Raw genomic sequence first — 13,249 nt, forward strand, 5'->3', positions numbered from 1 at the left:
ATGGGGAAGCTGGTTGTCCACCTTGATCTCACTTTCTAGTGTAGAAACTATGAGTCAGAGAAAATTTCTGCATGCTTGCTGCTGGACAGATTAGTCAGAAGGGCATCATAGAGAATTTGATTCTCTTATGTCTGCTTGGAGTTTTTTGACTTCTCTGTGGCCTCAGAGAAGTGAAATCATCCTTATATTTGAATTCTGGGTTATTGCTGGTGAGAATCTTAGTGCTGTGTATGTGTTTTTAGTTTCTCATATATATATTGGAGAGGGGAGGGAAGCCAGTTTGTGTCTATGTCACTATTTTGAAACCTGAAGTCCAGACTCCATTTCCTACCTCATAATTTGTAAGATGTTTCTTTTCGTATTACTACTTTGTCTTCTAACTTGAGGTTTATTATAATTGGAATGCCAGTTGCAATTGGAGAAAAAATTCGTATTTTCAGTTAAGTGTATTGAATTTCCTAAGAACATATTTTATTTTCTACTTACAATATTCAGATCAGTTGTAAATGCAAGGATTTAAAAAATCTCAAGTGACACAGTGTTCTGATGGCTTCATGAGAAAGTCTTTTTGCCTCAAGAGTTTGTATGTTTCTAATGAGATTTATTTGAACTTATTCAGTTTGTTGGTTGGTGTGTTTAAAATGTTCCCTAGAAACCATAACAATCTGAAAGTTTATAAAAGGTCTGGTAACCTCACTTGAATTATTAAAACTTTTATAATAAGTGGCTTTAACTTTATTTCATGAGAGGGAAAATTTGGCTTTCTTGATAATGTCTACACAGTTTCCTTTCCTATGAGACTCAAGCTCAAAAGATTCTTCAAGTGGTCCAGATTTAATTGAAAGCCAAAGTGTCTTAATCATAATATTATGTTTCATGATTGTGGTTTGCTTAATTTTTGGAAGAAACAGGGGCAGATTGGGAATTGCAGTAGGGTGAAGCCAGGAAGGCTTGTGACTTCATTGTTTCAGGCCAATTAGGGAAGGTTGAACAAAATAATTTGAGGATTTTAGCAGTGTACACAGACAAGATGGATGTTTTGAAAGTGCGTTTTTTTCCCCCTGAAACGAGCTATGTTTTTCCTGGAATTTTTCATAATATCACTAATTCTTATCGTGGCCTTTGAAAAATTTGTTGTATATTAAGGGGAGTTTCATGGAAAACGATAATCGTATATGAATTTATGTATTTTAGAATAAAATAAGATTATGGTAAGATGAAAAAGAAAATGGAGGAGATGTATCAAAACAATTTAAAGTCATATACACTAATGGTATGGGCATGTAGGATTCAGTTTTTATTCAGGTGTTACTAATTTATAATTTGTTAGAATTGTGTCTTATTATTTTGGCTTAATGTTTAATGTGCGAATTAGAGCTTTAATTTGGAAAAATCTAGTGCTCCTGAGATCCATTTTATTTAGTCTTTAGTCAGTTACTGATATTCGGGAAAGAAAAAACTATAGATTTAGCGAAGGTGCTGGAAATTTTTTTTTTAAAATGTAATTAATTTCCGGGGAAATTTTTTTTAAGTATCTTAAAATTTACATAAATTTATTTTTTGTGATGTACGTGTTTGAGTTTTGACAAATGCGTAGAGTCATGTAACCACCGCTGTAATCAAGAAATAGTCTCATCACCCACCTCCAGATACCTCATGTTACCGCTTTGCTAAGTCAAGCCCTCTCCTCATGCCCAAACCCTGTCAGCCATCACTTTGTTCTCTGTTCCTGTAAAGTTTTTTTTTTCAGGATGTAAGTAAGATTTACCCATGTTGTATCAGTTTGTTCCCTTTTATTGTTGAGTAATATTCCATTGTATGCCACAGTTTATGCTTTCATTAGATAGAGGACATTTGGGTTGTTTTCAGTTTTGGGTGATTATGAATAAAATTACATACAGGTTTTTGTGTGACTTTTAACATTTTTTTCCTGGGTAAATACCTAGAAGTAGGGTTGCTGGTTCTTATGTAAATGTATGTTTAACTTGATAAGAAACTGTAAAATTGGTTCCATTCCAAAGTGGCTGTGCGATTTTGCATTCCTTTTCCACATCTCCACTGGCAGTCGTCAGATTTTTTTTTCCATTTTAACAGATCTATAGTAGTGTTTTATTGCTGGTTTAATTTACATTTTCCTAATGATTAATAATGTTGGGCATATTTTCATGTGCTTATTTCTCTCTTCATATATCATTTGATGAAGTGTCTGTTAGAATTGTTTGCTCAATTTTAAATTGAGTTGTTTTCTTATGGTTGAGTTTTGAGGAATCTGTGTGTGTTCTAGATACATGTCCTTTGTCATATATGTGATTTTCAGATATTTTCCCTATTCTGTGGCTTGTCTTCTTCTTCTGTTTCTTTGAAGAGCAATTTTTTTCAATGTTGATAAAGTCTGATTTATTTTTTTGTCCTTTAAGGATTGTGATTTTATTGTCATGTCTAAAAACTCTTAGTCTGATCCCAAGTAACAGAAATTTTTCCCAGTGTTTTCTTGTAGAAATTTTATAGTTTTAGGTTTTACATTTAGGGCTATGATTCATTTTCAGTTAATTTTTGAATAAGATGTGAGGTATGAGTAAAGGCTTATTTTGTTTTTGTTTATGGATGCCCAGTTTTTCTTTTCTTTCTTTGAGACAGAGTCACACTCTGTCACCCAGGCTAGAGTGCAATGGCACCATCTCAGCTCACTGCAACCTTTGCCTCCTGGGTTCGAGCAATTCTCCTGCCTCAGCCTCCCAAGTAGTTAGAATTAGAGGTACGTGACACCACGCCTGGCTCATTTTTGTATTTTTGTATTTTTAGTAGAGATGGGATTTCACCATGTTGGCCAGGCTGGTCCTGAACTCCTGACCTCAAGTGATCTACCTGCCTTGGTCTCCCAAAGTGCTGGGATTATAGGCGTGAGCCACCGCACCTGGCCTGGATGTCCAGATTTTCTAACATGCTCTTTGGAAAGACTGCTTTATTTCGTTTACCTTCAAGTTGCTGAAATTTTTTATTTTTTATTTTTTTTCGAGACAGTTTTGTTCTCTTGCCCAGGCTGGAGTGTGACCTTGGCTCACTGCAGCCCTACCTCCTGGGTTCAAGTAATTCTCCTGCCTCAGCCTCCTGAGTAGCTGGGATTACAGGAGCACACCATCACACCTAGCTAATTTTTGTATTTTTAGTAGAGACGGGGTTTCACCATGTTGGCTAGCCTGGTCTTGAATGCCTGACCTCAAGTGATCTGCCTGCCTTGGCCTCCCAAAGTGCTGGGATTACAGGTGTGAGCCACCGTACCTGGCCTAAGGTGCTGAAAATTTTAATTCAAGAATTTATACTATACTTTTCTATCACCATAATTCTACTTAGTTGTCTGGTTATTCTTTGTGTTTTCATCAGTTATCCTAAACCTTCTAGAGAGGGTTCTAACATTTGCAAAGGTTTCTCAAGACAAAATTATGATTTGATTCCATTCAAATAAAAAAATCAATGCTATATGTTATTTTAGAGATAAGGAGTTGGAAAGTCTAATCAACTCTATCTAGATTGGCATTTTGCAAAATCCTGTGATGAGAAAAATACTCAATCTGGTGATAGGAGACAACGATTTTAGTGTGAGCTCTGCCCAACCATGTTACCTTAGGAGAGTCACATCAGTTATCTGGCTTTTGTTTCTCTTCCCATTGAATAAGGGGGAATAGCTAATAATCTCTAAGGTCTATTCTAACTGAAATAGCCTTGTTGCTATTCAGTGTTGAAAGGACCTCAAAAGCTTTAGAAAACATAAATTAGAAAAGCAGGGGCAGGTCTCTGATACTTTATTACATCTGTCATTGCCAAAGTGCCTATTTGCATGTAGTTCTGAGTGTAGTGAATTCTTTTTGTAATGGTGACATGAGTTCAAAATATGCTGAGATGCAGATGATCTCATGACTCTTGTTAACATGGTGCACAGGAATTTACAGTGCTAGCAGAATGCTTTCTGTTTTTCTTCTTACAGCTGGACCAAGCGACACTCTCCCTAGCTGTGAGGGAAGACTACCTTGATAACAGTACAGAAGCCAAGTCTGTAAGTTTTACTCATATTCAACTATGTGCCTTATCAAGGCTGCTGTCAGGTCCATCAGTTGTTCTAAGGTCACTGCTTCTTTACTGGAAATTAGCAGTGTGGCTATTCAATGACCATATTTCGAATGCAGGAATTCTTTTATTCAGGCAGATAAATTCTACTCCCTGTCTTTCCAGAAGTCTGCACATCAAGGCTGTACAAGTCTCCATACTCAATGCCCTTATTATCTAGCTTGGGAGACAGCACACCCAAATGAAGTAACAAAGAAATGAGCTTGCAGTCATTCATTCCTCAGAAGTGCAGAGAGCTCACTATCAATTACAGAAATAAAGCATCAGAAGGGATACCCAGGAGACAAATGTTTCCCACGTTGTACTCCTTTAGAATCACTTGGGAGGCTTCCATTAAATATTGCTCCTTGGGTCACAGACCTGGACAGTCTGACTTAGTATACTTTAGGCAGGGTCTGAGAATCTGTATTTTTAACAGGTGCTCCAGGTTAATGGAGGTTTAGTAAGAATCAGAAAGGATCAATCAAGTTAGGCTTTTTGGTTGGCATGGAAGTCTAGCAGTTTCCTAGATTTGGAAAGAGCTGGTTCATTTCTGACAGATTCAGTTCATTTTGGAGGCTTTATTGAACTTCCAAAGGAGCCTCAGACCTAGGTCCCCTGGGTCTGTGCTGATACTAACTTCTATATATAGAAGACTCTGGAGGGAAGCTAGCTAAGATGCTAGGCAGCTTTCTTGCTGAGGATACTCATCAAAGAGGGTTGGCAAGTTTTCCTTCCTAAAAGTGGACAGAATGAACATTTGCCAGTGTGGAGGGAGGGTATACCTCCGGTTTTGATGGAGCCTCAGCAAGTAGGCTCAAAATCATCTCCCCTGTAACCTATCAGTCAAGTCCTAGTGATTCCACTTTAAAAATATCTCTTCCATCCAGTTGGTCCCTCTTTTCTATCTTGACTGCTATAGGTCAGATTCTTGTTAACTCCTTGCCTTGACTATAGCAAGCGGCCTTTTAACCGTTACTGCCGCTCCTTCATCACATTGCCTCCTTAGCTCCTTGACAAGTTCTGTTCTTAAAGCACTGCTCTCAGCATGCCTTTGCTTCCAAGACAGGGTCTAAATTCTTTAGAGGGCTTTCAAGACCTCCTCATGACTTTACCCCAAGTAATCTTTCCTGTCTCATCTGGATTTGTTCTTCCCCCAACAAAAGCAGTTTGCCCCCTGTATTAGTTCATTCTCACTTTCCTAATAAAGACATACCTGAGACTGGGTAATTTATAAAGAAAAGAAGTTTAATTGACTCACACTTTCACATAGCTGGGGAGGCCTTCAAAGTCATGTCTCACATGGTGGCACACAAGAGAGCTTGTGCAGGGGAACTCCCATTTATAAAACCATCAGATCTCATTAGACTTATTCACTACAATGAAAACAGTATAGGCGAAACCACCCCTATGACTCAGTTATGTCCACTTGGCCCTACCCTTGACATGTGGGAATTACTACAATTCAAGGTGAGATTTGAGAGGGGACACAGCCAAACTGTATCACCCACCTCACAGGATTTTCACTGCATCTGAACCAGTCTCCCTCAAATGCTATGTCCCCAATTTCTCCAGGCAAGATTTTATCTCCAGCTCTTGAGTTTCTAAGCAGGTAGCAGCTTTAAGGTTGTTATATTGATGTCTTTAATGTTACAGTTAGTAACTATGTGTTTATCTCCCTCACGGGATCATGTACTGTTTGGGAACCAGGCACAGCATTTTTTTTTTTGTCTGTACCACCATCTCCTAACATATGCACAGAGGGCCTATCAAGCCACCTTGCACATTTGAGTAGGTATTCAATAAATACGTGTGTTTTTTCTTTTTAGATAGAGTCTTGCTGTGTTTCCCAGGCTGGAGTGCAGTGGCATGATCTTGACTCACTGCGACGTCTGCCTCCTGGGTTCAAGCGATTCTCCCGCCTCAGCCTCCCAAGTAGCTGCAATTACAGGCGCATGCCACCACGCTGGGCTTATTTTTGTATTTTTAGTAGAGACAGGGTTTCACCTTGTTGGCCAGGCTGGTCTCAAACTCCTGGCCTCAAGTGATCCGCCCACCTCTGCCTCCCAAAGTGTTGGAGTTACAAGCATGAGCCCCCATGCCTGGTCAATAAATATGTTTTGAATTGAACTGGGAATAGCAAAATATTATTTCTATTTAAGACTATTTTTAAAGCTTGCTTACTGATTGATCAAAGATTTATTAAAGGCCTGCTGTATGCTAAGCACCGTATAGGCCCTGAGGTCACACACATAGTAAGAATAGCTTACAGAGTCAAGATACACATTAGTAAGTCTTATTCCCAAAGCATGAGAAGGAGGTCATTTGATACCTGGTGTGTTGAGATCTCACAAATACATCCGAAATGAGAGGTGGGCCTAATGCAATTCTTTAATTCCCATGAAGTAAGGTCACCCCCACCCCATGCAATGGCATATGAGTAGCTCCAAAATGGGTTTATGAATATGTAGGAAGGAAATTCTATATTTGCTATTTGTTAGGTTTCTCATCATCATTCCTCTCTTTTCTCCTTTTATTTATTTATTTATTTTTTTCCTGAGCTAGGGAACAGAACTTTGTGAAAACTGTAAAAAACTGAAAAGACATAGGGCTGCTGTCACTGGTCTTTTATTTCTTAGTGTGAAGGTGGGTAAATTGAGTTGTAGGAGAATAAATCACACCTCCCACCATTCTTTATGGATCAGGCCTCCTGCTTTTAGAAACAGCTCTTTCCCATTATTTCATTAATGCCTCATTTGTCTGGGAAAAGGACATCTGACCTTTAACTTTCTATTCTTGTCTCATTTGGAGTCATTTCATGTATCCATAATATCGACAGTTGCCAGAAAACTAATTCTCTTGATGCTTGATGGCTGGACATCTCTGTCTGTCATGGAAACAGTAAGCAAGTAGCCATCACTCTTTTTTTCTGCCAGAGTGATATGTGGGTGGCTGGTACTGCATAATGCCTGCACCATCCTTTGAGTACAGAGTGGAAATAAAAGATGTTTACTTCCACCTGCTGTTTCTGCTTTTCCATGTCTCTGAAACATATTTCCTAATAGGCTATGGTCATGGTCACTTTCTTCTTTATTTCCTACAGTATCGGGATGCCCTTTACAAGTTCATGGTGGACACTGCTGTGCTTTTAGGAGCTAACAGTTCCAGAGCAGAGCATGACATGAAGTCAGTGCTTAGATTGGAAATTAAGATAGCTGAGGTAAGTCTTCACTGAAAATCTTTCTTTACTTCATTTTCCCCCCTTATTTTAAAGGCAGTATGTCCTGAATGAAAATATAAATTGCAACCAAATAATAGCATTTTGTGTCATTGCCCTTTGAGTTCAAGGTAGAACTAATAGCATCCCCTCTAGGAAGTAACAAGAAGGACTGTGACAGAAGAGCTCTTCGTTCCTTCCACCTCCCTGGTTTAAGCCCATTCAGTGTCCATATGTTGCTCAACTGGGACCAAAGAATAGCAGCAGAGAGATCCTCTGACCACTTTTCTTGAAGAAACTCATGTTTGGCTTAAATAGAAGATAGATGTTTAATAAATCCTTAGTAATTTGGCTTGAATGGAAGGTTGCTAAATCCAGCCCATGTTTTATGCTATCCCCATTCAGAGTCACTCTGGCTTAAGTTCTGGGCTCAGGGAAGCCTGTTTGCCAATACTGGATATAAAAGTTGATATAGAAGTAGTTAGGGCATGCTGGTAAGCATTTATAAATGACCTTTCTGGTATTACTTTGTACCTGCCCCTGTTTTTCATTCTTTTCTCGCCCTACTTTAAGGCATATAATTGTGTCATATACATGAAACACAACTACATGTCTGTGTAAATCACCTTAACTTCTTTTTGGCTCATTGTGGAGACAAAAAGATGTCAAAACAAACATGTGGGCAAATAATGGGAACTCCTAAATGGTTAGCTTTGTTTATGGAGAAACTTTTTTTCTAGAAGAAACAAAATGTAGAAATCTCTCTATGTGTTCCTAGGCCAAGAGGGAACAAATGTGGTAAAATCTGCTTCTGGGGAAACCCTGTAGTGAAAAACAATGATACTTTTTACCAAGAAACTTTTGCATATATGTTGGGAATCTTTTACAAGAGAAGTTGGTAAAAATCTCGAACTGAGTAAAAGTCCAGTGTTGATCGGTTTTGTGTTGGGTTAGGTGGGGCGGTGATGGGCTATGGAGTAGGGTGAAGGATGAGGGGAAGGAGGAATCGGTCCCTCTCTTTGCTGTGATGATGTTCGTGTATACCTCTCTCCAAACTCCTTGCAGTGCAAAAAGTTCATTCCTGCATGTCACCTTTGAAGACTGTGAAGACGGCTGCAGATGTTTTGAAGTCCAGGGCTGTGCCTCTGAGCCATGTCTAGAGTCTGTCTGAATTCTCTTTCCAGGCAAATAGGAGGCCCAGGGTTCTTATTTGGACCAAAAGTCTGAAACAGCAGGAAAAGCCTTGCCCTGAGCCAGAGATTTGGACCAGAAAGGGAACTAAAAACAGTTGGGTTGAGGCAAGACTGGGACTTGTCAAGAGGCAAAATGAAGTGACAAATCTATTGTGTGGCGGGGAGTGGCTGGCAGAGAGCTGAAAACAGCTCTGAGGCCAAAGGGCTCCAACTTTGGGCTGTGAGACTCCAAGGTCGGAGGGGTTGGTGAAGAGGAGTGTGGATATTCTCTGAGGCAGTGATTCACACAGAGCCAGGAGGCTGTTTGTAAATTACGTGTGGTCTCTCCTGTGGAAGGTGAGCAAAGGGAAGCTAAGGGCACTGACACATTTAGCAAAGATCAGATTTGGTGTTGGTCAAATGGCCAAGAGCATGAGTATTGGGAATGGAAAGCGTATAAAGTCAGGGCTAGAGAGAGGCAGATTTTGAAATGTGTGTCTAGGCGGTAACTGAATCCATACCCCCAGCAATGGGGCTAGAGGAATCTCAAGGCCAAAGAAACAACAGGGGAAGTGAGGGAATGAGCTGTTGACAAAATGATCACAGGGAGCAGTGGCATCCAGTCTTGTGTTCATCAGTGAAAATTTGCCCCGGACGTGGAGGGATGGTCTGTGCTTAATGAAATATTGAGATCATTATCTGGAGGCCACAGGTGACAGTGGGATGTTTACCTCAATTGTCCAACTTAAGTTTGATGATCAAAATTGAGCCAGCAATAGATTTTGCCCATCCACGTTATAGCTTGGGAGGGAGACTTTGGGTAGTTCTGTTTGTACTGGGGACAATATTTCACACAGAGGTTGATGTGAAAGTTCATTTTCTTAGTCCTGCCTAAAGGGATGTCTTTCTTTCTCTCCCCCCAAGTTGGGCACCACACCAAAGTCTTGAAAAACTTTATAATACTATGCAGATGTTTTGGCACATGTAGGAAATAGTCATACCGTAAGAAATGGTTCACTTGAAAAAAAAAATAACCCAAATCTCTTTCCAACAGATAATGATTCCACATGAAAACCGAACTAGTGAGGCCATGTACAACAAAATGAACATTTCTGAACTGAGTGCTATGATTCCCCAGGTTGGTGAAAGCTATCCAGAAAACTTGCTCTCAACTGGTCATTTTAGAAGGGATTGGATTTCATCTGTGTGTAAATTACTGTCTTGTAAAACCTACTCTCAGTCTTTGTGGTTATCATCATCTTTGTCAACAATCACATAAAATATCCCTTGTCTGTGTATTGGGATACCTTCTGTTATAGGGAACAGAAAATTTTTCCAATAGTGGCTTCGAAACTGAAAGTCTATTTCTCATATGACAAAAGTCCAGATATAGGCAGTTGTTGGCACTGGCTCAGCTGTTTAATAGTGTTGTCAAAGGCCAAAGTTCTGTCTTTCCATCCTACACTGTTTAGTGTGTTGGCTTTTTGACTTCATGTCTGATGAGTCACGGTTGCAAGGTATCCATCACAGCTCCATCTATCACATCTGCTGTCAGAGCAGGAAGAAGGGGAAAGGGCCAGTGATGTGTCTAAGTATTTTACTAGGAAAAACAAAAAAGAGTTTCCAGAACATCTCCAGATGTCTTCCCTTTATTTCTTGTTGAGTAGGATTGGGTCACATGGCCACCCCTAACCGCAGGGGAGGTTGGGCAAGTGAGAAACTGGCTTTCCATTTTAACCGTGGACACAGGCAAGGGAGAAAAGGTTGGGAAATGACTTTTAGGGTAGCCAATCTAAAAAACACCTGCTGTTTTTTTTTTTTTTTAAAGGCTGTGTCAGAGAGACTAGTTACGTACTGGGGCATCTGTTTCTGTATGTAAGTAGAATGTAAAGTGAGGGAGAGTACAGGACAGAGAGGGAGGGAGGGAGAGAGAAAATGTACAGTATAGAGGAAGAATTCAGAAGGAGGAAGGGAAATGCAGGAGAGAAGGAGGGAACAGTATGGGAGGGAGGAAAAGGGAGAGTATGGGAGGAAGAAAGATGAAAAGTATAGAACAGAGGAAGAGTATAGGAAGGGGAGAGAGCAGAATGGAGAGAGAAAGACAGTGGGGAGAGTTCAGGAAGGAGGTGGAGTTTTGGAAGGGGCTGAGGGAGTGAGAGTACATATTACTGTCAGTGTGTGGCTGAGTGTTATCCGGATGCAGATGGTACACAACACGTTTCCATTTGTGATTAAGACAATGGGTCTGGCTGGGCACGGTGGCTCACACCTGTAATCCCAACACTTTGGGACGCCAAGGTGGGTGGATCACTTGAAGTCAGGAGTTCAAGACCAGCCTGGCCAACATGGTGAAATTCCGTCTCTACTAAAAATACAAAAAAAAAATTAGCTGGGTGTAGTGGTGGGTCTTTAATTCCAGCTACCCAGGAGGCTGAGGCAGGAGAATCACTTGAGCCTGGGAGGCAGAGCTGAGATCACGCCACTGCACTCCAGCCTGGGTGACAGAGTGAGACACTGTCTCAAAAAAAAAAAAAAAAAAAAAAAAAAAAGACAATAGGTCTGGATGGCAATGATCAGGAGTTTTTTTCTAGACTTGAATAGTTGCATCTTGAATTATTGAGTGTGAAATCACAAGAAATGAATGATGCTCAATCTACTCTATCTGCTTTTCTTACTTGCTACCTAACAGACATTCTCTCATTCTGTTTTGTTCTCTCTCCCCTCAGTTCGACTGGCTGGGCTACATCAAGAAGGTCATTGACACCAGACTCTACCCCCACCTGAAAGACATCGGCCCCTCAGAGAACGTGGTGGTTCGCGTCCCTCAGTACTTTAAAGATTTGTTTAGGATATTAGGGTCTGAGAGGAAGAAGTAAGAACTTTCATGTGAATTTTACTGTGACTTTTATGTTTTCTTTAAATTTTAAGGGCCTCCATTCTCACATCCTTTGGAAACTGTTTTTAAAGAATGCTACATCATAAGAGTCATAGGGAAAATCCTGATATCCTTTGTGATGAATTGGCCAAAACCATTGTCTTGTGTAATTTACACTGCGATAATAACATATTATTTTTGCCCTTTATTTGTGGTCTTTCTCAATGTTGTTCTCTTTGACATCCTAAATTGTTTATGAGCTTATGAGCTTGGGGAACTAGTTATTTAATGATGTTATTTTCTGAAATTTCTACGTGAACGTCTTTTTTTTTTCCCCCAGTTCATTCTCAATCTTTTGCTGCTTTTTTATCTTCCTGGTTCTTTTTTAACCACGAAGTCACTTTCTGGCAATAAACTAAAGTATCTATATTGAAAAGACATAAGACCACTTTGAGAGCCGTAGAAAAATTGCACTGATAAAATAACTTTAGGAACTGTCATTTTTTTTCTTAAAAAGAACGTTTTAGAATTTGTTGCTTTGCTAGTTTAGTACTACAAAAAAAAAAAAAATCTTAATGATGTCCAGGAAGGAGAATTTTACAGGTTCGTTAAGGCATTCAGCTTTGACTACAGAAAACAAATGAGAGTTTACAAAATGAATCAACACGTTTACAAAACACTTTACTGAGTTAATTGCTGGGCCATGATTAAAATCATATTTTCTTATTTGGACTCAGACGAGGCTATGTTGCCAGAAGTTATGTTTTTAACAAAGGCACTTAAAACAGTCCTAGGGGCTGGGCGCGGTGGCTAATCCCAGCACTTTGGGAGGCCGAGGTGGGTGGATCACGAGGTCAAGAGATCAAGACCATCCTGGTCAACATGGTGAAACCCCGTCTCTACTAAAAATACAAAACATTAGCTGGGCGTGGTGGTGCGTGCCTGTAATCCCAGCTACTCAGGAGGTTGAGGCAGGAGAATTGCCTGAACCCAGGAGGCGTAGATTGCAGTGAGCCGAGATCGCACCATTGCACTCCAGCCTGGGTAAACAAGAGCGAAACTCCGTCTCAAAAAAAAAAAAAAAAAGCAGTCCTAGGAATAAAATGCCCCTACAGAAACCCTTAGACACTCGAGAAGAGCTGCTTTTAAGATACCTTCTGATGAGAAAAGTAATCTGTGTTCATTGAGGAAAACACACAGAAAAGGGAGAGAAGAAACAATTAATTTACTTAAAATTCCATCATTTAGGATTCTCTGAAAAATTTTCCAGATGAACATGGAATCTAGAGGTAAGTAATTTATTGTCGGGTAGAGCCTTGCTATTTGGTGTGTGCTTCATGGGCTAGGAATGTCAGCAGCATCACCTTGGGTGCTTGCTAAAAATACAGATTCCAAAGCCCTCCTCTGTTGAGTCTGATACAGTAGAGCTGAAGGGGAGGCCAAGTAATCTGTATTTATCTTTTTTTTTTTTTTTAACTTCATCTGACTGGAAGTAATCTATATTTTAAACAAGCACCTCAGGAGGATCTTTTTTTTGGGGGGGGCGGTCAGAGTTTCCCTCTTGTTGGCCAGGCTGGAGTGCAATGGCGTGATCTCGGCTCACTGCAACCTACACCTCCTGGGTTCGAGCGATTCTTCTGCTTCAGCCTCCCAAGTAGTTGGGATTACAGGCATGTGCCACCACACATGGCTAATTTTTTTTGTATTTTTAGTAGAGATGGGGTTTCTCCATGTTGGTTAGGCTGGTCTTGAACTCCTGATCTCAGGTGATCCACCCACCTTGGCCTCCCAAAGTACTGGAATTACAGGCGTGAGCCACCGTGCCTGGCCAGGAGAATCTTATGATTAACTTTTCTTAGGGGGGCAGGAGGGTATCACTGTATT

The 13,249-nt window shown here is 40.2% G+C and overlaps 1 protein-coding gene across 1 annotated transcript in view; it reads left to right on the forward strand.

Moving 5' to 3' along the window:
• PHEX (phosphate regulating endopeptidase X-linked) overlaps positions 1-13,249 on the forward strand; it is a 230,315-nt gene that overhangs the window by 57,487 nt on the left and 159,579 nt on the right. Inside the window, exons 6-9 of the mRNA XM_078362509.1 lie at positions 3,983-4,051; positions 7,205-7,321; positions 9,545-9,628; positions 11,217-11,362. Coding sequence (XP_078218635.1) covers positions 3,983-4,051; positions 7,205-7,321; positions 9,545-9,628; positions 11,217-11,362 — 416 coding nt within the window. The remainder of the gene's footprint in view (positions 1-3,982; positions 4,052-7,204; positions 7,322-9,544; positions 9,629-11,216; positions 11,363-13,249) is intronic.

Source organism: Callithrix jacchus, chromosome X (assembly GCF_049354715.1).
Source record: "Callithrix jacchus isolate 240 chromosome X, calJac240_pri, whole genome shotgun sequence".
NCBI classification, from domain to species: Eukaryota; Metazoa; Chordata; class Mammalia; order Primates; family Cebidae; genus Callithrix; species Callithrix jacchus.